The 26,163-nt window shown below is 33.7% G+C and overlaps 1 protein-coding gene across 1 annotated transcript in view; it reads right to left on the reverse strand.

Annotated features, from left to right (window-relative positions):
* Window positions 1–26,163, reverse strand: part of CNTN5 (contactin 5) — a 533,631-nt gene that overhangs the window by 432,791 nt on the left and 74,677 nt on the right. The window contains exon 5 of the mRNA XM_007471947.1: window positions 4,324–4,419. Within this exon, the coding sequence (XP_007472009.1) occupies window positions 4,324–4,419 (96 nt within the window). The remainder of the gene's footprint in view (window positions 1–4,323; window positions 4,420–26,163) is intronic.

Genomic DNA, 26,163 nt, shown 5'->3' on the forward strand with positions numbered 1-26,163 from the left:
AACCAGGAGTTTAGTTTTAGTCATGGTTAAGCCTGAGGTGCCTGTTAGCCATCCAAATGGAAATTTTGAATAGACAGTTGAATATACAACCCAGATTCCTGGTTGGAAACACATGTTTGGGAGATGTCAGTACTTAAAGATCATTGTGAGGTGAAACCTAAGGGAGTGAGGGTATATTAAGGAAAGAAGTTCAAAGACAAGCACCTACTTGGGGGACTGCAAGATTAAGAGTTTGAGAAAATGGGGCAAAGTCAGCATAGGGGATTACAAAGTAAGGTAAGGGGAAAGCAAGAGTGTGTGGAATCTTGCAAGAAAGTATTTTATAAAGGAAAGAGCCAAATGCCATCAACTGAGGAATGGATACACAGAATGGGGCATATCTGCACAATGGAATACTGTTCAGCAATATAAAATACCAAACTACTGATAAATGTCACAATATGGATGAAACGTAAAGAAACATTAAGCCAAATAAAAGAAGCCAAACTCACAGACACACACATGGCTGCACATTGAATGATTCTAGTAAAATAAAATTTTTAGAAAACGTAAAACTATAGAGACAGAAAATAGATCAGTTATTGGGGACATGGGCAGACATGGCTTTGTGAAATAATGGAAGTTCTAAGACTGGATTGTGGTGATAGTGACACAACTGTGTTAAATATATGAAAGCTCATTGACCTGTACACTTAAAATAGGTGAATTTCCTGGGATATAAATTGGATCTCAATAAATCTGTTAAAAAGATAAAGAAAAAGACAGAGAAAGAGGGCAGAGAGACAGAAAGAGACAGAGAGACTGCACTGGAGTTGAATTGGGTAGTGCATGTACAGACAGAGCTTTTGAAGAGTTCACTATGGAGAGGAGCAGGAAAATGAGGTAGTAGCTGAAAGAGAACAGGAGTCAGGAGAAGTTTGCTTTGCTTTGTTTTGTCTTTAGATGAAGTAGGGGACAGTATGGTTGCACCCTGTGGGGAATGACGCAGAAGAAAGTAAACAATCTCTGGTAAAAATGTAGAAGAGAGGAAAGAGAATGACTGAAGCAATTCTTTAAGTAGATAAAAAAGGATAAACTACAGTGCACAAGTTGAGGGATTGGCCTTAGAAGTACAGCAATGCATCTATACTAAAAAAGAGAAGTTAGAGTGTGAATACACGTTAATGAGTGTGTGATTTGGTGATGAAGGCTTGTGGAAGTTATCTTCTAATTGCTTTCCTTTTACAATGAAATGGTTATCAGCTGAAAGTGAGGATGGGAGAAAAATTGAATGATGGGAGACATTGAAAGTTTGACAAAACTACAGTGAAAGCACTAGGTTCCCCCCCCCCCTTAATTTCTGGTCAGCATAAGCACACTTGAAATTCATAGTTTGTATTTTAAATTTAGACTAGTCTGCATAACTCTCTATTTTTTCTACAGTCATATTAAGCTGAGTAGTTTCAGGCATGCAGTAGGCTGAAAAATGATTTACATCGGGATCAGGGTTTCGCTGACTGTCGAGTCAGTGTGATGAAGCAAAGAGAGATGAAGAAAGCAAGGTTGTATGCAAGAAAATGTTAATGATTGAATGAGAAAAGTAAGGATCAAAGGAGGGGAAGAAGAGTGAAAAGGAGGTATGATCAATGATTTGTAGATTTCAATGAGGTTAAAGGATTCCTGGAATCAGGGTACTAGAAGCAGTGTGCAGAAGATAGTTCATGCTAGTCAGAGAATAGATGCTTGCAAATGAGGTAATTATGAGATTGTAGCTGTTGGTAATAACGGGTAAGTGGCTGAGATTGGTTGTAAAACAAGACCATGGGAATGAAGAAAAGAAGGTAAAATCTTCAGGAAATGAAGAAGAATGACAGCAACAAGAAAGTGTAGAGTTTGATGACTTGAAATTTTAAAAATTGAGGGGTCTTTTTTTGTAATGAGGAGAAGGGAGGATATATGTTCCAATCTCACACTGAATGGCACATACAATTAGGTAGAATAAACAGTCATAACTTTAAAGAGCTGCAGTGGAAACCATGTCTTCAGGGATTTCAATTGGATCCAGAATGTAAATGCCATGTTCAACAAAAGAGCTAAAGATATGCTATAGGATTTGGCTGATCAGAGGATAACTACCCATCTGGTAAGTGTTAAACATTGGTCTAGATGCTGAGCTACTCCTGTTATTCTGTGTCATGCATGTGTCCCCCAAAACTTTGCTATGCTAACACTGATGTTTGAGTAGGTCATTCGGCATAACACTTCAACATGAGTACTTGGTAGAATATAACCTCTCCTACAATTTTAAATTATATAATCAGTCTAATATTTCTTATGACTTATACAATAGCAATCAGCTGGCTTTGCTCTTGCTGACTTTATTCTTGTTGATCTCAATCAGATATCGCATTTTTATTTATTTAATCAATTATTAATACATATTCTTATCTTATGCTTATCATGTATGCAATTCACTATTTTTTCCCATTAGAAAGCTTCTGTATATAGTTTTCTCTGCCAATTAGATAATTTGTCTATGTGTAATCTTGCAGCTTTGTTTCTTATATTATCCTCTCTCATTTCATTTTTTAACACATGTTCCAACAGCCTTGCAATATAGATTGTACCTCAGAAAAATCTTACTTTTTCTCCACAGGGGTCACTGCATATTGTAAACCCCTGTAAGAATGGTGATGAACAGCTTCATCCTCTGTAGAGCCTGTTGCTTTCTCATCCACCTTCTTCTCCTCCTCCTTTCTCTCCTCACCCTCCTCCATCTTCCCCTTCTTTTTTTTTTTATCTCGAACACTTATTTATCTAATACTTCTCTTCAAACAAATCTAATGACACAACATTAGACATAACATGTATTAATTCTATAGGAGTCTCCTAAACCTACTAAAATCCTTTATAAAAAGGTGAAACAGGGCTTCCCTGGTGGCGCAGTGGTTAAGAGTCTGCCTGCCGATGCAGGGGTCACGGGTTTGTGCCCCGGTGCCGGAAGATCCCACATGCCGCGGAGCGGCTGGGCCCGTGAACCATGGCCGCTGAGCCTGCGTGTCCGGAGCCTGTGCTCCGCAACGGGAGAGGCCACAACAGTGAGAGGCCCGCATACCGCAAAAAAAAAAAAAAAAAAAGGTAAAACATATAGGTAAGATAGATATGTTTTCTGTAAAGTTCACAAACTGCTCACAAAAGGATTGGAGTGACTGAATTGACATATAAGAATTAGGTTGATACAACTCAGAAATTATTCCTCATAGTGATTCCCCTGAGTTTCAAAGCAGAATGTTTTCAAAAATATTTTCCTGTTGAAATATAGTTTTCTTTCAATTAAAAAGAAAGTTAGGAGGGTAAGATAAAGATGAGAAATTAAAAAAAAAACTGATTGAGGTCTAATCATAATTTATGATAAGGATTATCTATGGTAGAACAAAACTGAGCCCAAACACTACACTAATAATACAACCTAGAAACAAATATGGCTTTCACGCTAAACAAAGAAGAAAAATTTGTTGAGTTACAAGGATCCTGAATTCTGTATACAGTTGTTAACTCTAAAATCTTCATAATTTCTCAGGTAGAAATAAATGTTTGATTCTCTCTCTTTCTCTCTAATTGATGCTGCCCTTTCTTAAATTGTATTATAGGAAAACTATACTGAAGTACAAAGAGGCACTCATCTCAAATTATAGGACTCAAACATAATGGGTATATTTTTCTGTGAGTTGGAAAAAGGTAAGATAATTAACCTGAGCACTGTTTACTATTCTGTTACTCCAAACCCCAAGAAGTACTTACCTATTACCATGACTTTTACAAACAAAAACTCAAGTAGCAAGAAAAGAACAAGTAAATTATAGTTTTGTATGAACAAAAATATGTCTTAGCAGTTTTAGTTCCAGTGTGAAAAACTACGCCATAAACAACCCAGTTTCCAGCTTATCTTCTGAAACAAGATGCACAGTGGTATTTAGTTAACTCAACTCTGACATTCCAAATAATTTTGAATAGTTTTTACTCTCTCAGCTTATCACTTTCCTTGTACTCCAAGCAGTATATTCCTCACTGGTGGCAGGCAGAGACATAACCAGGACAGTCAACACTTAGAAAGACAATGAAACAATCTTATCACAGGAGCTAAGTCTCCTGCCCAATGGCATTTAGATTCTATGGTCTTTAATTACTCATCTGGTACTCTGATACCAGAATGATACCAGATATGTGCATGTCACGAAAACCATGCACATTTCACCTGAGTGTTCCCCAGTCAATACCCTGTTTAAAAGAATGAGCATATAGTAAAAGACAACAGCAGCAATATAGAATGAGATCCGACTGTACCTGGTGAATGAGGCGGAGGAGAGCACATCAGAACAACCCCCTGGCCTTCCCTCACAGAGACTGCACTTCTTGTCCGGCCACTAAAATTTCCCAGATCTGTCAACATAACACAGCATTTAGATGCAAGGCAAAAAGGAGCTTAAAGAATTACTATCTTGTAACTTGTACATACTTTTCTATCATTATCCAGTGAAGGTTTCTTTTTGTCAAGCAGTGATAGGAAGGCTTTGACAATAAATCTCTACCATCCAATTTTAAATACCACAATTTTCAGATTATATGTACACTGCTAATTTCTGTGTATAGTGCATACAAGTTGCCAGTGTAGGAATAAATTAAACAATGCCTTTATAACACATCAAGTAGTTATTTTACATCTTTATAATACTTTCTGCATATTAATTTTTCTACCACCAATTGAACCCATTGATACACAGTAAGAACAGAAATAGAAGTGGTTGGAGCGCCTGGTGTCCAACCTGCTGCTTCATTATCTGTCGTGCTAGGAACTGTGTATAAAGCCAAGCATGAATTTGCCAAATTAGAAAGACTTGTGCACTCAAGCAAAACATAATGAAGATATAAGGTGTTCTTTTCTATAAATGTGAGTTTAAAAAATCATGCTACTTTTATTTTATGGAAGCCTGGAATAGTGTGTACAAATTAATTATACTCATCCATTTTGATTACTCTAGAAGTATTATAGTTATCAAAACACTCACTTGTATGTATGAAGGACTGGGGTTAAATTGTCTTCCCTTAAATTATGTTGCATTTGCACAATTTAAAATATTTTCCTAAAAATAAAGTGGCCTTAAAAAAAGAATGATAGGCATTATTTATATTTCTTTTATCATTTATTAATCTATTCATAACTCAATACATATGTACCTTTCCTTTTTTATTGGGCTAGGCTGATCAAAGAAATGATTTTTAGTTTCTTGGAAATAGTAGGAGTTCAATATTTTTATAAATAAACATTGTCCCAGAATTCCTAGTTTGTAAAACCATGTTCTCCTGGTGAGAAATGCTTCTTGAAAATATTCTGCCTTTCCTGTCATTATTTACCAATCATAAAAGAGATTTTTTTCAAACTTTTCATCATTTCATGCTAAAATAGTATATTTCATAGTAATACAATGTAGATCTTAAAATTTAATGTCTGTTAAACCGACGAATGATGAAAGTAAGCAGTTAAGAAAATATACTGAATGGATATGAAAGAGATAAATCATTAACTTTAATATTAGGGATCGTATAACTTATTTTTTTGAGATATGGGTTACAATTTACTTATTTGCTGAATTTACAATCAAACCTTTTAAAATACATTCAAAGTCATTAAGGACTAATAAACAGTAAGGGCATAATGAATAAAAAGAGAGGAATTCATTATTGAAGAAAGTGTTTAGGAATTTACACACAATTCTGCATTTCACTGTAGTTAAGTGTATAATAGTTAATATAAATAATAGATAAAGTGGCAATACAAAAGAGAAAGAATAATTCTACTTTTACTTTTTTTGGTGGCTTGAAAAACATACACACTAACTTCTAATAAAAGTCAAGTTCATTCGTTTTCAAATTTATATGATTCATGACTTTAAACTAATGTGCATTGATCTTTAGAGATAGAGGCTGCCTTTTTTTCCAACAAATGACCTCAGTCTGATAACAAAGTATGGCAAGGTTTCCCATCTGACTTCCTTTGACTACTCTTAGAAACACAGCACAGTGAGGCAGTGGTTGCAGTGGGGCTGTTATATCTCTTTAGAGATTATATGGTTTTATTGTCCTCTTTTCATCTTCATTGAATTTATAAATTCTGAAAAGCGATTTGGATATCAATTTATTTTAACTGAGCTTCTTAAGTGTTTTCTGAAAAGTATATATGTAGCTTCCAATACATTTACTACAAGTTTATATTGTGCTTATTATGATATTTCAAATCAACCTATCGTAGTTAAAAAATATTTTAATAGCAAACAGTCCTAAATGAAGACCTATTTCTGATAAATTGAAGTACAGGCATGGCCTAGAAATTAGACACAAAAAAGAAAAGAAGATTATACAATAAGTATGACCTGAATTGTGTTTTGAGATCACAATGACCCAAAAGATAACACTCAGCTCTAATTGCCTTATTTTGTATCATCAGTTAATACAGGTACAATTAACATTTTCTCATGGAATTTTCTACGTGTCATTATTTCCTAGGAGCTATAGCACCAGCAGTACAAAGGTAAATGGAGTTTTTTCAACTGTGAATAGATTATTTTTTTTCCTTAAGACATATAGAGAAATACTAAAAAGAAGCCTGCACTTTGAAGGAGAGTGTGTTTTCCTCATTTAAATCCTTCCTCTTAGGAAAAAGAAAAAGGGTAAAACACTATTATTTATAATGTAAAAGTGGTCCTCGTGTCAGGCAAGATTCTGGTTGATATGAGACCAGACTGATGTGAAAAAATTCTTGGTTGGAGTGGGGATGGCAACTAGAGAGAATAGTCTGAGTAAAAATACAGCCAGTTATTTTGATCTCAGTGTGAACAGAAAGCAGTTGGTTTCTTTGGAGGTACTCATCATAGAACTTAGTTTGAGTGCTTATCACATTATTTTAGTAAGCATTCTATTATATCTAGGAGAGAAATTAAAATAAAAAGAACAAGAGATTTTATGGATGTGACTTTGATTATTTTTTGTCACCTACAGAAGGGAAAAAATACCTGTTCCTATGTTCTATTTTTGATCTTTAAGGGGAAAAAAAATGAGTAAAAATAAAAATCTTAATACAAGGACTCTAAAATTCAGCTTCAAAGTATAAAATGAAGTAAACTTCTTTCTGGACTCAGTATAAAACACATGGACAAACAGACAAGTAATAATATGGAGGAGAAAGTTTATGATCAAGAATCACAGGGCCTCAGGCCTTGTCTTTTCTCTGACCCTTTTTCCAAGTTCAGAAACTCATGCAGAGTTTGAGAGTGGAGCTTTAACTAGAACTGTGGCTTACAGAATTATTACACCTATTCATCCTAGGTAAACCATACAAAGAAAAAGGTATACAATTAATGATGTGACTGAGAGACTCACATGACAGAATATAGAGTTGGAATGTGTGATTGGAAGCATATTGACAATACATAAGACAAATAATTTCCTTTATTCATTTAACAAATATTTTTTTCAATGCAAACTATACACCAAATACTATGTTAGGTACTGATGACACAGAAAAGCTGTAAAGGAAGGCTGTATATAAATGAACTAATCAAACTTACTTGGGCCAACTGTCCATAGACCCAGCTCAGATGAGTCTATGCCACCAAATAGATGCATAAGCCCAAGCCATCACTGCTTCAGCTTGTCACAGCCATACTTATGGGTAACTAGTACATACCATGTGCATGTACCATATAACACTTCATGCCATTCCCCTAAATGTATGTTGCAAACATATGCACACCAACACATACACATACATACACTGCACATACACTTTGAGTTCCTTCCTTCCTTCCTTCCTCAAACCTTCTTGCCTACCATCTTTTCTTTTCTTTCCTTCATTATTACACAAAGGGTTTGGGATAGCTTAGATATATATGTATATAATACAAAATATAAAATTGGTAGTTGACAAATTCCAGGTGAAGGCAAAATGGGTATGGCAAAAATCTTGTAGTGTAACGAGGACTTAAGAAAATATGTCATAGACTTCTTTTGTGAATTATTGGAAGTTGGCCATAAAATTTGACTCATAAACTTAAGAGGGTCAAAACAAACATGGATATGTTCCCAGTCTTAGAATTCATGATTATTTTAAGATCAAAACTTTCTAGTAACTCAGGAGAAGTACAGTGTCACTGGATATTAAGGTTCAAGAGGGATTTCTTCTGCAAGACTTCATAAAGATCACAGTGGGTGGTATAGTAGGCTGAGCAAGTTTTCAAGTCAATTAGAAAGGTTCTTCACCCACTGAAACACTTTAAGTAGGTGTAGTGTGAGCTACACACACACACACACACACACACACACACACACGTAAAAATATTTCAGAAATTATTCCCTAGAATGGTGAATTATTTTAAAGTGTTGGAGAGTGACAGGGGTTTTGGATACTAATTTTACGATTATGTATGCTAAATATAAGAGATTGGTTAGTTATTGGGGAGAAGTGAGGGAAAATGGTCAAGGCAAGAAGATAAATCTTATATAATTAGGAATGAAGTGCTGAGGTTCACCTTTCTTCTGGTTTTTAATTTCCTAGTCTTAGATCTGTTCCAAATAAATGTCAATCCTTGGCTTATGGGAGTCATGCATTTGGAAGAAGGAATAGAAATGGGGTGATCATTTTGAATTGCACTCAGTTATACATTCACCCTATAGGTGGGGCCATAAGTTTTAGACTGTCAATGCTCCAGGCATGCTCAATTAATTCTCTAATGTTAAAAGTGCTATGACTATAGAGATAATTCATTATGAATTCAAAAATTCTTAAAGTTGAGTTTGAATTTTTACAAAAAGTGAAACCATTGAAAAAGACAAAACACTTTAGACCAGGTGTCAGACACGAGCTTTATTAAATGTTACTAACTTTGGGGTATCAGATTCATATGTAAGATTGTTAAGATTGAGGAACTAAGATGAGTGATATATCTGAGGGGACTCATGGATTTAACTTCTACGATTTCTACAAAAATGACTGATAGATTGCATATTGAAGTCTTCCATCAGTTTTGTTCTTGTTCCTGTTATTATCATCAAGATAATTCCGATTATTGTCAGACTTTTTGTGTATCCAGTGTAAATATCCTGTAATAAAAGTTGGTCAGACCTCATTCAGAAACTATCTTTGACATTGTAAAATGTTAAAAATATAAGGGCAAATAAAAGAATGGATGGATAATAATTACACTAGCTACTAGCATACTATTGTATGCCAAGTTTCCTGGAAATGAAATAGTAATTTCTCTGTTTTAAAGATTACTAAATGTATGTGAAAAGTAAATAAGCACTTGACTTTGGTCATACAGTTAATAAGTAGTGAGTAGGCAAATCAAACTCAATGTGGTTGTTTTTAAAAAATGTATTAGGAAAAAAGCAATTCAATATTTGGAAGTTAAAACCAACCAATAGTTGGTTTTAGGAATTTAAAAATAATCTTCATAAGCACCTCTTATAAAAAATCATTTTCTGACAGATATAGAGATGAGAAAATTAGTGAAAAATTGATAAAATAATGCATACATTTATTTTGAGGGATAATTAAATTAGCATTTTAATACATAGCTATTTGATTGCATGAAAAGTCTTTCATGAGATACTCTACAAAAAGCAAGATTCTTAATAATAGTTTAAAATTAAACTAAAATAAAAATAAAAATTTAAAATAAAAATTTGATTATTGAATGGTACCTTGACCAAAAGCCATAGAAACATGAAGCTTTGTGGGTTTTTATTGGCAAGTGTGAGTTCATGAGCTTGTGATCAATTTGTAAGCAGATTGGGCAGGGCTTATTATCCCCAGTTATTTATGAGGACACTGTCATTCACTAAGGTTAAGTAATAAGAATAAAAACTCACAGCCAATAATGATTTGGGCATCCAAGATGACAAATTCATTTTGGGAACTAGCATGTTTTTAATCTAGAGTTGTTCTGATACTCTTAATTTAGAATATTTTGATCAATGTGATTTTTAAAAACATTTTCCTATTATGTCACATGAAGTAATTCTTTAATATATTTGTTATAAGTCATCTGTAAATGGGACAGTGTATCACCTTTTGAAAATGTTTATTATTTAATAAAATTAGTCTTTTGAGAATATCAATGGAGCTAATTAGAGGTATCTCAAAAAATACAACCCCATCTATTACACAGAGATAAGAATTGAATTAAGATACAATTGGAGACATGGTGAGGTAAATCTACAAGACACCTGTAGATTTTATAATAATGAAATTTTCCTCATTCCCATTCTTTCTTTGGTTATATATAACAGGTCAGTAATCTCTTGCTATGGATTACAATTTTCACTTTACATATTATCACACCCAAATCATCCAGCTAAAGCGTTCACTGATTAAGAGGAAACCAAAACACATCTGTGTATGTGTGCTTTGAAAGAGATGATTTTAACTACATTATAAGTGAAATAGTAAATTTCAAATGCTTTTGTAAAGAGATAAATTATCCAAAGAATGTGACAAAAATGTTTTTGATTTTAGGTCCTTTCTTTGGTATCTTGATGTATGTTATAAAAAGCTACTTCAACTGTGAATAATATATATGGTGAAATAATCTCAAATGTTAAAGTTGTATATAAATTTGTTTAACTAATGTGATGATAGTCTATGAACCCTGGCAGAGGGTTTTGTACATTTGACTTAATTTTCTCCACTCTGGGTAAACAATTACATAAATAATCCTTATTTGCTTGCTTCTAAGTTTACAATTTTTCCAAACTCAAATTAGTCTTAATTCATTCTCAGGAAATTATAAGGCTAAGCATTAGAAACTTATACAAAGGAAGTAATAGAGCATGTATAGGGATTTTGAGTATTATAGACCAATAGAGATGGGGCCTGTGTGTCACTTAGTAAAACCAGCAAGTCATTTAGTACATACATTAATTCCTAAAATTATTAGATCTTTTTATTGTCTCTCAAAATTTTCAGCCCAAATATCCTCTTCAGCTATTTTGCATTTTATAATATTTAAATAAATAATCACTTCCTCATCTACAACCATGACTCCTTACCCCTTTCTCCTTCCATTTTATTCAAGTACAACTTCAACTTTGGTTAAATTGAACTGTCTTCCTATTCTGCTCTGGGTAAGGGAATGTGAGTGGATAAAACATCAACAATGATGACTAGTCTTGCTCTAAATTTATGACCATTAATCTCAGGCAAGCCCTTTGTTTTGCCTGGTAATTCCAATACATTTATGGAGTCCATTTTCTCTTAATCCTCTAGACAATAAGTTTACAACTACTCTCTTTCAAAACAACCTCCTGCCCCTTCCCCCATTTCTCCCCTTATAATTCCTGAAGAAAATAGAAGCAATATAAAAACTGCATGCATGTATTCCATCTATGGGGGCACTGCAGTGTGGGCCACATATTTTCCTTCCATGAAGGACTTGTCTGAACTGTTGGGAGTTACATTGACAGACAGCTTCCAACTTTCAGCTCCCTCAGGGACTGGCTTTGCTACAGAGAATCAGCTCATCTGAGGTTATATCCCTTCCTTGGGTAGCACAACAGCCAACAGTTGCTCAATGAGAGCACTGACCACCTCAGCCCAACTCCAGACAATACTGACAAGCCATTCTAGCTTTTTACATCATCCTTAGTGTTAGCTGGGGCTGTTGCTGGGCCTGTATCACAGCTCGAATTATTCTCTTCCCACATCTGTTCCTTCCTCTTCCCTTCTGGTGGGTGATTCCAAAGGCACTTCTTAAAATTATCATCTACACTAAACTCCATCTCACCAAGTCTGATTCCCAGGGGAGACAATCTGTAACACTACCACAATAGCTATTGATTTATCTGTATCTATATTGTGTCCCATCTTCTTATCATAACTATCTGTGATCTAATCAAAGACCCATCTCCCCTTCAGACATTATCAGTAGCACTCATATGGGTATTGCTCCAAAGTTGACAAAAAAAAATGTGGAAGGAAAAATTGTATCTCTTTGACCCCATTTTTCTCTCTAGGTACAAACACATTTTGTTCACCCCTTCCGCAAAAGAAAAAAAAAACACACACACAAAGAAAAACTCCCATATTTTTAAGCTTCTCAAATCAAGCTGTTTCTCTATCATTGTCCAAATGTTACTGTGAAAGTAATGACCTCAACATTGTTTCATTTAATGATCAATTGCTCAGTTCTCATCTATTTGACCTATATTCAGTAGTATTGATAGAGTTGATCACATTTTTCTTCTGAAAATTTCTTCACTTGCATTTCTCCTCCTTCATTGTGCCCTCCCCTTCACTTTCATTAGCTTGTTCTTCCTCATCTTCCCAATATCTAGACATTTCATGGCCCCTCCTTGGACCTTTTTATTTCTCTGTCCATACCATTCCCAAGTTTATCTTACCTAGCCCTTGTATTTAAAAATCACGTATAAACCAAAAAATTACCAAACTTATTCCTGCCTGGACACCTCCCTTGAATGGCAGCACACACACACACACACACACACACAATTTGACATTTCCATCTAAATGTTTAATAAACATTGCAAACATAACACATCCTATTGGGACTCCCATTTTCACCTGCCAACCTATCATTGCCATAATATTTCCCATCAGAGTAAATAATCATTCCATTCTTCCAGTTATTAAAACAAAATACAAAAATAATCTGTAATTCAGTATGTCTCTCACACCCTACATACAATTCATGAGCAAGTCCTACTGATATTATTTCATAATATATCCAGAATCCAACAACATCTAACTTCTTCTACAGCTTTCATCTAAGCCTCTCTCACCTTGATTGTTGTGATATCACCCTACTGGTGTCACTGCTCCTTCCTTTGTTCTCTTTCTATTTATTAGCACTGTAGCCAGAGCTGGTTATTTTAAAATAAAGTTATATATACCAAATGCTTTAAATGGCTTTTTATCTCACTAAGAGGAAAAGTCAAACTTTTGAGACTCACGATGCCCTACAGGCCCTAGACTATCTAGACTTTGTTTCCTCTTTGTTGTCATCTCTTACAACTACCTACATCTTCCCTCCCTCCATTCTAGCACACTAGCTTCCTTGCCTTTTATCAAATATATCAAGTATTATCCTGCCTCAGAGCCTTTGTACTTGTTGCTTCCTCCATCTAGAACACTTTCCCCCCAGATATAATAATATCTGTCATCGTTCCCTTTTTAGGTCTTTATTTTAATGTCACCTTCATGGAGATATCTTTCCTGGATAATTTATCAAAAAGTATGACCTCCATGACCCTCTACACATCCTTTATTCCATTTCCCTAAATTTTTTTTTTTTTTATTTAGCACTTATCTGCTAACAAACTATTTATTTGTTTTGTCTATTGTGTCCCACACACAGAGAATTTATGGTCTATGAGAGCAGGGATTTTTGTTTGCTATGTTCATTGTAATATTCTTAGGCCCTTGCCCTAGTTGTTCTCTCTGCCTGAACTACTCTCCGTCTAGAGTAGAATCCTAAAAAATATATTTTAAAATATTGCTATAAAAAATGAGATTTTTGAAAGCAAAAGACCAAGGTTCAAATTCTAGTATCTCTATTTATTAATGGCCTCCTTGGGCAAATTATTTTACTTCACTATGCTTTACTTCCCAGGCAAGATGAGATAATTAATTATATATATGTTATAAGATTACTGTGAAAAATTCCCTGACATATAAAAGTATGTTACATAACTGACCAATTAAAAAGCACTTAATCAAGAGTATTTCCCTCTTTAAATTTCAGAGAGATATATCTTATCAACTTCTAATTATAAACCTAAATATTTCTTTTTCTAAATACTTTGAGATATAGTATAAGAGGTTCTCAAATTCTAATATTTGAGGACAATCTACAAAGTTATACTAATTAAAAGAGGAAATAACACTCATTAAGTAAAAGAGGCAGCTGAGTGGAGGCAAATTTAAACAAGCTACTTTTCTGTTCATATCTCAGCTTCTTTATCTGTGAAATGAAGGCTAAAAAAGCTATCTCATAAAAATTGTTAAGACTTAAATATAATAATGTATACACAGCAATTAGCACAACACATGGCACAATACAATAAAGCAATTATAACTGTTGTTATTGTTATAAAAAATCACTGTTGTGAGAATCATGAGATTAATGCTAAACAACTCTTCTATTATTTAGCTATGCAATTTTCAGCAATAGTTTAACCTTCCTGTGTTTTCTTCTTCATCTATAAATCAGGGATTTTTGTCACTCAAGAGAAATAAGCTTAAATGCCTGTGCAGTTGAAAGTATAAGATATTTAAAGAACAACTATTGATGAGAAAGAACATAAGACTTGCAGAAAATATCTTCTATGAATAAAAATTTAAAGAAGAAAACAACAAGACAGGTAGGATAGGTGAGACACAGTGTAGTCAAGACTTATACCACAACCTACCCCAGCACTACCCACAAGCAGCTGGCAGCCTCTGCACAAATCAGGACTTGGCAACCAATGAGACCAAGGGCCAGCCATGCCTACAAGGCTACCCACATAGTCATCCTGCCGCAACAGCAGGGCAACCCTAGAGCATATAATTCTGGTGACCAGAATGAGTGCACTGTCAGGAAGCATAAGACATCTCCTATAAAAGGCTAATTTTCCAAGCCTGGTAATATAGACAACCTACCAAATACAAAGAAATAAAGACATCAAATTAGGCAAAATGAGGTGACAGAAGAATATGTTCCTAATAAAGAACAAGATAAACCCCAGAAGAAGAGATAAGTGAAATAGAGATAAGCAATCTATCTGATAAAGGGTTCAAGGTAATGATCATAAAGATGTTCAAAGAACTCAGGAGAAGTTTGGATGAACAGAGTGAGAAGTTAGAAATTTTTAACAAAGTGTAAGAAAACATAAAAAAGAACCAAACATAGTTTGGTTTTACCTTTGCTTGGTATTATTTACCAAACGTATATAAATAATACAATAACTGAAAGCGAAAATACACTGGAAGGTATCAACAGTAGATTAGATGATAAAGAGAAATAGATCAGTGGGTTAGAAGACAGAGCAGTGGAAATCATTGCGGTGCACAGAGAAAGACAAAAGAATAAAATGAAATAAAGACAGTTTAAGAGACACTGCAACAACATCAAGCATGTTAATATCCACATTATAGGGGTTCCAGGAGGAGAAGAGGGAAAGAAATGGTCAGAGAACATATTTGAAGACATTGTAGCTGAAACTCCCTTAATCTGGGAAAGGAAATAAGTATCCAGGTCCAGGAAACAGAGTTCCAAACAAGATTAAACCAAAGAGGACCAGACCAAGACACATTATGATTAAAATGGCAATAATTAAAGATAAAGAGAAAATATTCTAAAGAGCAACAAGTTATGAACAAGGGAACACCCATGAGGCTATCAGCTGACTTTTCAGCAGAAACTCTGCAGGCAATATGGGAGTGTGTTACTATCAATTTCTCCCTTTAGGTCTGGTAATATTTGTTTTATGTATTTAGGTTCTCCTATATTAGGTTCATATATATTTACAATTGTTATATCTTCTATAGTAACACAACAATAAAAGGGGATTTTAACACACTATTTACATCACTGGACAGAAAATCCAGAGTGAAAATCCATAAGGAAACACTGGCCTTAAAGGACACATTAGACCAGATGGCCTTTATACATCTGTATCAAGATATAGATATAGATATCTTCAATTTTTGTGTTTCCTGGACGCTACAAAAAACCCAAGCATGTGAATGGTAAACACTATGCTACTAAACAACCAAAGGTTCTCTGAATAAATCAAAGAAGAAATTAAAAACTATCTGTAGATAAATGCAAACTACAACAAAACAATCCAAAAGCTGTCTTAAAGAGAAGTTTATAGCAATACAAGCCTACTTCAGGAAATAAGAAAAATGTTAAGTAAACAACTTAACTTTACAACAAAAGGAACCAGAGAAAGAAGAACAAAGAAAATCCAAAGTTAGTGGAAGTAAAGAAATCATAAAGATCAGGGTAAAATTAAATAAAACAGAAACTAAAAAAACAATGAAAAAGATCAATGAAACTAAGAGCTGGTCCTTTGCAAAGATAAATAAAATTGATAAACATTTAGCCAGACTCATCAAGAAAGAAAAAAGAGAGCATGCCAAAATCCATAAAATCAGAAATAATAAAGAAGTTGCAACCAAAACCACACAAATAAAAAGGGATTATAAGAGGATAATTCTATGCCAATAACGTGGAAAACCTAGAAGAAATGGACAAATTCCTAGAAAAGAACAAGAAAGAAATATGAAGAGGCAAATTACTAGTACTGAAATTGAATCAGTAATAAAAAAACATCCCACAGCAAACAAAAGTCCAGAACCAGATTACTTCACAGTTGAATTCTACAAAACATTTAAAGAAGACTAAATGCCTTTTCTTCACAAACAATTTCAGAGAAAGGAATGTTTCCTAACTCATTTTGTGAGGCCAGGATCACCCTGATATGAAAACCAGACAAGGATATCACAAGAATATAAAATTGCAGGCCAATATCCCTGATGAACATAGGTGCAAAAATCCTCAACAAAATACTTGCACACCAAATTCAACAATACATAAAAAGGATCATACACCATGTTCAAGTGGGTTTTATCTCAGGGCTACAAGGATGGCTCAATATCCACAAATCAATCAATGTAACACTCTACATTAATAAATTGAAGAATAAAAGTCATCTGATCATCTCAATAGATGGAGAAAAATCTTTTGACAAAATTGAATATTCATTTATGATAAAAACTCTTCACAAAGTGATTATAGAGGGAACATACCTTAACATAATAAAGGTCATATATGACAAACTCATAGCTAACATCATAATTATGAAAAGCTACAATGAAGAACAAGAGAAGGATGCCCACTCTTACCACTTTTATTCAACATAGTATTGGAGTTCCTAACTATAGGAATCAGATAAGAAAAAGAAACAAAAGGAATTGAACTTGGAAAGGAGAAGTAAAACTGTCACCCTTTGCAGATGGCATGATACTATAAATATAAAATCCTAAAGACACCACCAAAAATTACTGGAACTCATCAATGAATTTGGTAAAGTTTCATGATACAAAATTAATATACAGAAATCTGTTGTGTTACTTAATACTATCAATGAACTATCATAAGGGAAAATTAAGGAAAAGAACCCATCTACAATCACATCAAAAAGAATAAGGTACCTAGGAATAAATCTAACTAAGGAGGTAAAAGACCTGTACTCAGACAACTGTAAGACACTGTTGAAAGATATTGAAGATGACACAGATGGAAAGATATACTGTGATCATGAATTAGAAGAATTAATATTGTTAAAATGACCATACTACCCAAAGAAATCTATAGATTCAGTGAAATCCCCCTGTCAAATTACCAATGGCATTTTTCACAGAGCCATAACAAATAATTCTATAATTTGTATGGAAACGCAAAAGACTCCAAAAGCCATAACAATCTTCAGGAAGAAGAACAACACTGGAGGTACCACACTCCCCAATTTCGAACTATACCACCAAGCTACCATAACCAAAATAGTATGGTACAAATTCAGATACATGTCAATGGAACAGAATAGAGAGCTGAGAAACAAGCCCACACTTACATGGGCAATTAATCTATGATAAAGGAGGCAAGAATATACAATGGGGAAAAAAGTCTTGTCGACAGCCTCTGCAATAAATGATGTTGAGTAAACTGGGCAGCTACATGCAAAAGAATCAAATCGGACTACTCTCCCACACAATGCAGAAAAATAAATTCAAAATGGTTTAAGACTTAATGTAAGACCAGTGATCATAAAATTTCTAGAAGAAACAAAGGCAGTACTTGCTTAACATTGGTCTTAGTGATTTTTGGGGATATGTCTTCTCAGGTAAGGAAACCAAAAGCAAAAATAAACAAATGGAACTATGTCAAACTAAAAAGATTTTGCACAGTGAAGGAAACTATAACCAAACGAAAATGCCACCTACTTAATGTGATAAGATATTTTCAAACAATTTGAAAATTGGTAGGGGGTTAATATCCAAAATATACAAAGAACTTATAAAACTCAACATCAAAAAACACAAAAAAACAAGCAACCAGGTTAAAAAAACGGGCAGAGGATTTGAATAGACATTTTTCCAAAGAAGGCATACAGATGGTCAAATGGCACATTAAAACATGCTCAACATAACTAATCCTATGAGAAATGCTAATTAAAGCCACAGTGAGATATCAACTCTCACCTGTCTGAATGGCTATTATCAATAACAAATGAAAAGGGTTGGAGAGGATTTAGAGAAGGCACTGTTGGTGGAAATGTAAATTGGTGCAGCCACTGTGGAAAACAGTATGGAGATTCCTGAAAAAAATTAAAAATAGAACTACCAGCAATTCCACTCCTGGGTATTTACCCAAAGAAAATAAAAGCACTAATTAGGAAAAATATGTGCACCATAGTTCACTGCAGCATTATTTAGATTAGCTAAAGTATGGAAGCAACCTAAGTGCCCAGCAATAGATGAATTGGTAATGAAAATGGCATATATATATATATATATATATATATATATATATATATATATATACACACACACATACATACATACAATGGAATATTACTCAGCCATAAAAAAACAATGGAATCTTGCCATTTGTGACAACATGGATGGACCTAGAGGGTATTATGCTAAGTGTAATGTCAGACATAGAAAACAAATACTGTATGATTTCCACTTATATGTGAATCTAAAACAAAACAAAACAAATTGACAAGCATAACTGAACAGAAAGAGTCATAAAAGCAGTGAACAAAAAGGTGATTGTCAGTGAGGAGGGGCTCAGGAGAGGGAAGGAATAGGTAAGGGAAATTTACAGGTACAAACTTTCAGTTACAAAATAAGTGAGTCACAGGTAGGAAATGTACAGTGTGGGTAAAAGTTGAGAACTATGTGATAAATTTGTATGGTGACAGATGACAAGTAGACTAATCATCATGATCACTTTTAAATGTATAGAAATATCAAATTACTATGTTGTGTACCAGGAGGCTAACATAATGCTGTACTTCAATTATACTTCAAAAACAAATGAACAAACTCATAAAAAAATGATATCAGGTTTGTGTTTACCAAAGGCAGGAGTGTGCGGCAGGGGAAATTGGATGAAGGCAGTCAAAAGGTATGAACTCCCAGTTTTAAGATAAATAAGTATTAGGGATGTAATGTACAACATGATAAATATAATTAACACTGCTGTCTCTGTGCTATACACCAAAGTTTTTAAGATGGTAAATCATGGGTTCTTATCACAAGGTAATTTTTTTTCTATTTTTTTAATTTTGTATCTATATGAGATGGTGGTTGTTCACTAAACTTGTTGTGATAATAATTTCATGATGTATGTAAGTCAAATCATTATGCTGTATACCTTAAACTTATATAGTGTCGTATGTCATTTATATCAATAAAACTGTGTAAAAAATGATAATCATGGTGGAACTTAGATAAAATGGAGAGAGTATGCACACAAAGTCATTTACATGTGTTTAATAAACACTGTGTAAACTAAAGGAAACACTTGTGTGTAAGATTTTTCCTGGAGAACAGCTTTTCAAGCTTGGTTCTGATGATCTCTAAGATGCTAAACACTCCGTGAATTTAACTTACTGCCTATGATTCTAACTTCAAGCTATCATTCAGAACAATTTTTTTTCAGAACCTAATTTTTATGTGTAGTTATATATTATGTATCATTCAGAACTTATTTCAATCTGCAAACATATTTATGAAATAAATACATATATAAAAAATAAAATATACATGAATGAATACTCCTAACTAGTCTCCATTACTACATTGAATATCAAATGAAGCACTTTTTATATTTTGTATTTATATTTTGATGATTGACTTGATAATCAACTGAAATAAGAAAATATTGTTATCAGCGTAAAATTGTACACCATTTGCTTACAAGGCTACAGTTTTCTGTAGTTTTATCATGATTGATCTAAGAAAAATAAACATAGAAAAAAGTTGAAATGAACATTCTGCCATTATAATTGCTATAATATGTCATGCTTATCTTCTAAATTATACGTTAGGAGACTTTATATTCAAGTCACAATGAATTATATTTTAAAGGCTTTTATATAGTGTCTGACACATAAAAGACAATATGTGTTTTAAAATAGTAAAGGACTTCCCTGATGGCACAGTGGTTAACAATTCACCTATCAATGAAGGAGACATAGGTTCAATCCCTGGTCCAGGAAGATCCCACATCCCACAGAGCAACTAAGCCCATGAGCCACAACTACTGAAGCCCACGTGCATAAAGCACATGCTCCACAACAAGAGAAGCCACCGCAATGAGAAGCCCGCACACTGCAACAAAGAGTAGCCCCCACTCACTGCAGCTAGAAAAAGCCTGCATGCAGCAAAAAAGACCCAAGGCAGCCGTAAATAAATAATAAATAAATAAATTTTAAAAAATAAAGTAAAATGTATTTTAGTGTGTACGTATGAAGCTCCAGTCTTTGTAGTGTAGAAGATAATAATTAGAGGAATTATTCCAAAGTTATATTTTTGGTAAATGATAGGCCAGTAGACATCATGATTTCCTTCCTCATTTGTAGAATATGAAAACTAGATTGTAATAATACCCCCAAGACACCAGATGTCTTTATGCAGTTTGAAGAACTGTAGCAGAAATTAAGTTTTACAGAAATGTCTGCTCTTCTACTTTGTGCAAACTCAGGATGACTCTTATTTTAAAAATCTAATTTATTTCTATTAATATCAAGAATTTCTCAGACCTTACCATATTTTTATAGAAAAACTCCCTTCTGTTGTATATCTCTCCACTCCTACAAGGCAAGTTTTAGCTCTACTAGCTCCTACTTAGAATAGCTCCAATGGACAACACAATTATTTCTTTTCCATATATCTACTGAAAATATATAATTAACTTGTGAGTATATTTTTTAAACAATTTTTTGACTCTAAATATAAATTATACTTTTGAATCTGAGCACTAAACATTTCAGCAAGGCAATAGATTTTCCCCTCCTAAATCCAACCCAGTCCCAAACTGCATAAGAAAGTTTGTATTGGTCTCTTTTGAATTTTGCTTTGGTTATACCAGTTCTTTCCATAATTGACTAATGTGTGTGTTCGAGTGCTTTGCTCTGTCAAATTTGTTTTCAACTGCTGTGTGTATTGCAGAGCACTTAGAACAGTCCTGGCCCCCTGAGCAAATTCTTCAAGATGTAAATTGCTGGCTTTTCTTGATTCCCCTTAGCTCATTTGCTGTTGTAGAGTTAAATCAAGTATCATGGATTTGCATTTTTTATAAGCTATAACCTCATTAGTTCTATTTAAATAACTTATACCCTATTTAATTAAAAAATCTTAGGGAGCTACTTTATTTCACAACTCAGCTGACTAGTGATCAATTTTCAACCTATCTTAGATCTTTGCGAAAAACCTCATGCCTTGCCTTAGACTAAATCTCCTCTGACCTTGTAGCAGTTCTTTTTTTTTTTTCCTTTTTCAGCATTCAGTTATCTTAGGAAGTTTTAATTTGTGATCTTCACTTAGGCTGAACTAATATGGCAAGTGATTTTGGGTAATGCTCAAATTTTAAGGAGGGTTGATTTTACTATGTGCAGCAACTCATATTATACAGCAAGTCAATGGTGAGAAAAAAATAAATAACAAGTTATTTCAGGTCAAATCTCAGGTCATTTGCAGTATATCACCTATGCTTAGTAAGTCCAGTGCCTGGCATTCAAACATTATTGGCTGAATGAATGAATGAATAAATGGTGCACACTTAAAAGGGCAGTTGCTACAAATTGACCTCTGTAAATGTCAAACACTACTCTCTTCCTATTTGCTTATTTCCATGAAACTAGAGAAGAGTTATTTTTTTTCTTAAGGCAGAATACACATTTAAATAATTTATTGAAAACACTACTTTTGTGTAGAAATGTCCATCAATTACATGAAGAAATTCTTGAAAGAATGAAATCACTTTTCACATTAAGCATCAGTTCAATATACTAGTATTCTCGTGATTTTGTTTCTGTTTTGTAGTTGCTCTAGTTCTTTTGAATTAAAGTACAAGAAAATACTTCCCAGAAATTCTGTAGGGCTAATATGACTATTTACTCATTGTACATTTTTCTTTAAATCTGCTATGGCATATGCATTGCTTACATTGCTGAAAGGCATCCCACATAATCTAGTCCAAGGCTCGCAGACATTTTCTGTAAAGTGTCAGATAGTAAATATTTGAGGCTTCATAGGCCAAAAGGCAAAACTGAGCATATTATATGATACTGTCATATAATTTTCATGTCACAAAGTATTATTGTTTTAAATTTTTCAACAATTTAAAAATGTAAAAATAAATCCTTAGCTTGTGGGCTCTGTAAAAACAAAGATTTAGCCTGTGGCTGTAGTTTACTGACCCCTGCTGAAAGTCTGCTGAAATTAGTAGGAATAGGAAAAATTAATAAATTTCTACTGCTAGAGAGTCAATGACTTTTCTAGGTAGCCTGCTCAAGTCATTTTACAGAAGTAAGATATTTGCATGGTAGAAGAGCTTGGCCTCTAGAATCAGAAAGGAATGGATTTGAATTCTTTTTCACTTATTGCCCATGTAATGCTGGACAAGCACCTTTAAGCTTCAGTTTCCCTATCTGTGCAATAGGAATAATAATACTACAAAATTAGCATCAGCGGGACAATGCTTGCAATTCGTCCAGCAGCAGGCCTTAACTTATAGTTAATCCTCAGTAAATGTTAGCTATTACTATTTTATATGAAGAGTTAGCACATTCATCCTATATCCAGCATCTAGCACTATGTTTACTAAATAGCAGTTCAGTTTTTTATTCATTCATTCATTCATTCATTTTCCTTCATTAAACAAATATTCATTGCATGTCTACTATGTGTCAGGCACCATGTTATGTACTTAATAATTATTGTTGAATGAATAAACCTTGACTCGTGACCTGATTATAGGTATACGAAAAAGTAAGTCATTCTATGTTCTTGAACAGAGAAGATATACCAATAATAGTTCTCAGAAATATTGTGATTATCTTAGCAGCTTATAGTTCAAATGGCATCTCAAACTGAATCTTTAAAAAATATGTAAAATGGAAGTATGATAATGATGATGGCGATGATGATGATGACAGCTAACATTTATTGAATATAAACTACCTGTTAATCACTGTAATAAGGGCTCTATATATGTTTTCTTTTTTTTTCCACGTTATATTTTATTTTCTTATGTCTTTTTTTTATTGAAGTATAGTTGATTTACAATGTATTGCCAATCATTGCTGTACAGCAAAGTGGCTCAGTTTTACACATACATTCTTTTTTTATATTCGTTTCCATTATGGTTTATCCCAGGATATTGAATATAGTTCCTTGTGCTATACATTAGGACCTTATTGTCTATCCATTCTAAATGTAATAGTTTGCATCTACTAATCCCAAACTCCCAATCCATCCCTCTCTCTCCCACGCTCCCCCTTGGCAACCACAAGTCTTTTCTCTATGTCTATGAGTCTGTACCTGTTTTGTAGATAGGTTCATTTGTGCCATATTTTAGATTTCATATATAAGTGATATCATATGGTAGTTGTCTTTTTCTTTCTGACTTACTTCACTTTGTATGATGATCTCTAGTTGCATCCATGTTGCTGCAAATGGCACTATTTTGTTCTTTTTTATGGCTGAGTAGTATTGCATTGTATATATATGTATCACATCTTCTTTACCCATTCATCTGTTGATGGACATTTAGGTTGTTTCCATGTTTTGGCTATTGTGAACAGTGCTGTTATGAACATAGGGTGCATATATCTTTTTGAATTATAGTTTTCTCTGGGTATATTGCCAAGAGTGGGATTTCTGGATTATATGGTAATTCTGCTTTTAGTTTTCTGAGGAACTTCCATACTGTTTTCCATAGTGACTGTACCAACTTACATTCCCACCAACTGTGTATGAGCGTTCCCTTTTCACCCTACCCTCTCCAGAATTTGTTATTTGTAGACTTTTTAAAAATGGCCATTCTGACTGGTGTGAGATGGTACCTCATTGTAGTTTTGATTTGCATTTCTATAATAATTGGTGATGTTGAGCATCATTTCATGTGCCTACTGGCCATCTGTATATCCTCTTTAGAGAAATGTCTATTAAGGTCTTCTGCCCATTATTCGATTGGGTTGTTTGGTTTTCTGTTGTTGAGTTGTATGAGCTGTTGGTGTATTTTGGAGATTAAGCCCTTGTCTGTTGCATCATTTGCAAATAATTTCTCCCATTCCATAGGGTGTCTTTTCGTGTTTTCTTTTGTATGTTTGGTTGGATTTTTTTATGAATTTTTGAATTTTATTTTATTTTATTTTATACAGCAGGTTCTTATTAGTCATCAGTTTTATACACATCAGTGTATACATGTCAATCCCAAGAGCCCAATTCATCACACCACCACCACCACACCCCACCTCTGATTTCCCCCCTTGGTGTCCATACGTTTGTTCTCTACATCTGTTTCTCAATTTCTGTCCTGCAAACCAGTTCATCTGTACCATTTTTCTAGGTTCCACATATACGCATTAATATATGATATTTGTTTTTCTCTTTCTGACTTACTTCATTCTGTATGACAGTCTCTGGGTCCATCCATCTACATCTCTACAAATGACCCAATTTCATTCCTTTTTATGGCTGAGTAATATTCCATTGTATATATGTACCACACTTCTTTATCCATTCATCTGTTGATGGGCATTTACGTTGCTTCCATGACCTGGCTATTGTAATAGTGCTGCAATGAACATTGGGGTTCATGTGTCTTTTTGAATTATGGTTTTCTCTGGGTATAGGCCCAGTAGTGGGATTGCTGGGTCGCATGGCAATTCTATTTTTAGTTTTTTAAGGAACCTCCATACTGTTCTCCATAGTGGCTGTATCAATTTACATTCCCACAAACAGTGCAAGAGGGTTCCCTTTTCTCCACACCCCCTCCAACATTTGTTGTTTGTAGATTTTCTGATGATGCCCATTCTAACTGGTGTGAGGTGATACCTCATTGTAGTTTTGATTTTCATTTCTCTAATAATTAGTGATGTCAAGCAGCTTTTCACGTGCTTCTTGGTCATCTGTATGTCTTCTTTGGAGAAAGGTCTCTTTAGGTCTTCTGCCCATTTTTGGACTGTTTTTTTTGTTTTTTGTTTTTTGTTTTAATATTGAGCTGCATGAGCTGTTTATATATTTTGGAGATTAATCCTTTGTCCGTTGCTTCATTTGCAAATATTTTCTCCCATTCTGAGAGTTGTCTTTTTGTCTTGTTTATGGTTTCCTTTGCTGTGCAAAAGCTTTGAAGTTTCATTAGGTCCCATTTTTTTATTTATTTATTTTTTTTTCCATTACTCTAGGAGGTGGATCAAAAAAGATCTTTCTGTGATTTATGTCAATGAGTGCTCTTCCTATGTTTTCTTCTAAGAGTTTTATAGTGTCTGGTCTTATATTCAGGCCTCTAATCTAATCTCAATTAATTCTCTCAAAAATATCCTTTTATTTAAATACTCTTATTACTCGAAATTTTGTTTATTTATTTTGCAATGAGGACTTGAGGCTCAGAGAAATTATATACAGTTGCCCAACATCACACAGCTAGTAAGCAAAAGAAAATCCCTGGAGATTAATTTGTATATTAATATTATGAACTTTTAATTAATTTGATAAACTTTAATTGAATACCTAGAATGTAGGATCAATAACACGGTCCTTGCTTCAAGAAGCTCATTTATTCATTCACTCACTCACTCTTTCTTTCAAGTATAAATTAAATGTCTACTATCTTCCAGGCACTTAAAGGCACTGAGGTTATAACAATGAGTATTGAATTTGCCTTTCAAATAATATTCATTGTATTTATTTTGTTTTATTTTGTTTTTAGAGAATATTCTGAAGAATTGTATATTTTCCTTGTGTAGTGACAATCATTTCCTTTTCTCTTACAATTCTTTCCTAGGTACTATATTAAATCTTATAAGTTTTTATCTTTATTCTGATTG

Source organism: Lipotes vexillifer, unplaced genomic scaffold, assembly GCF_000442215.2.
Source record: "Lipotes vexillifer unplaced genomic scaffold, Lipotes_vexillifer_v1.1 scaffold1598, whole genome shotgun sequence".
NCBI lineage: Eukaryota > Metazoa > Chordata > Mammalia > Artiodactyla > Lipotidae > Lipotes > Lipotes vexillifer.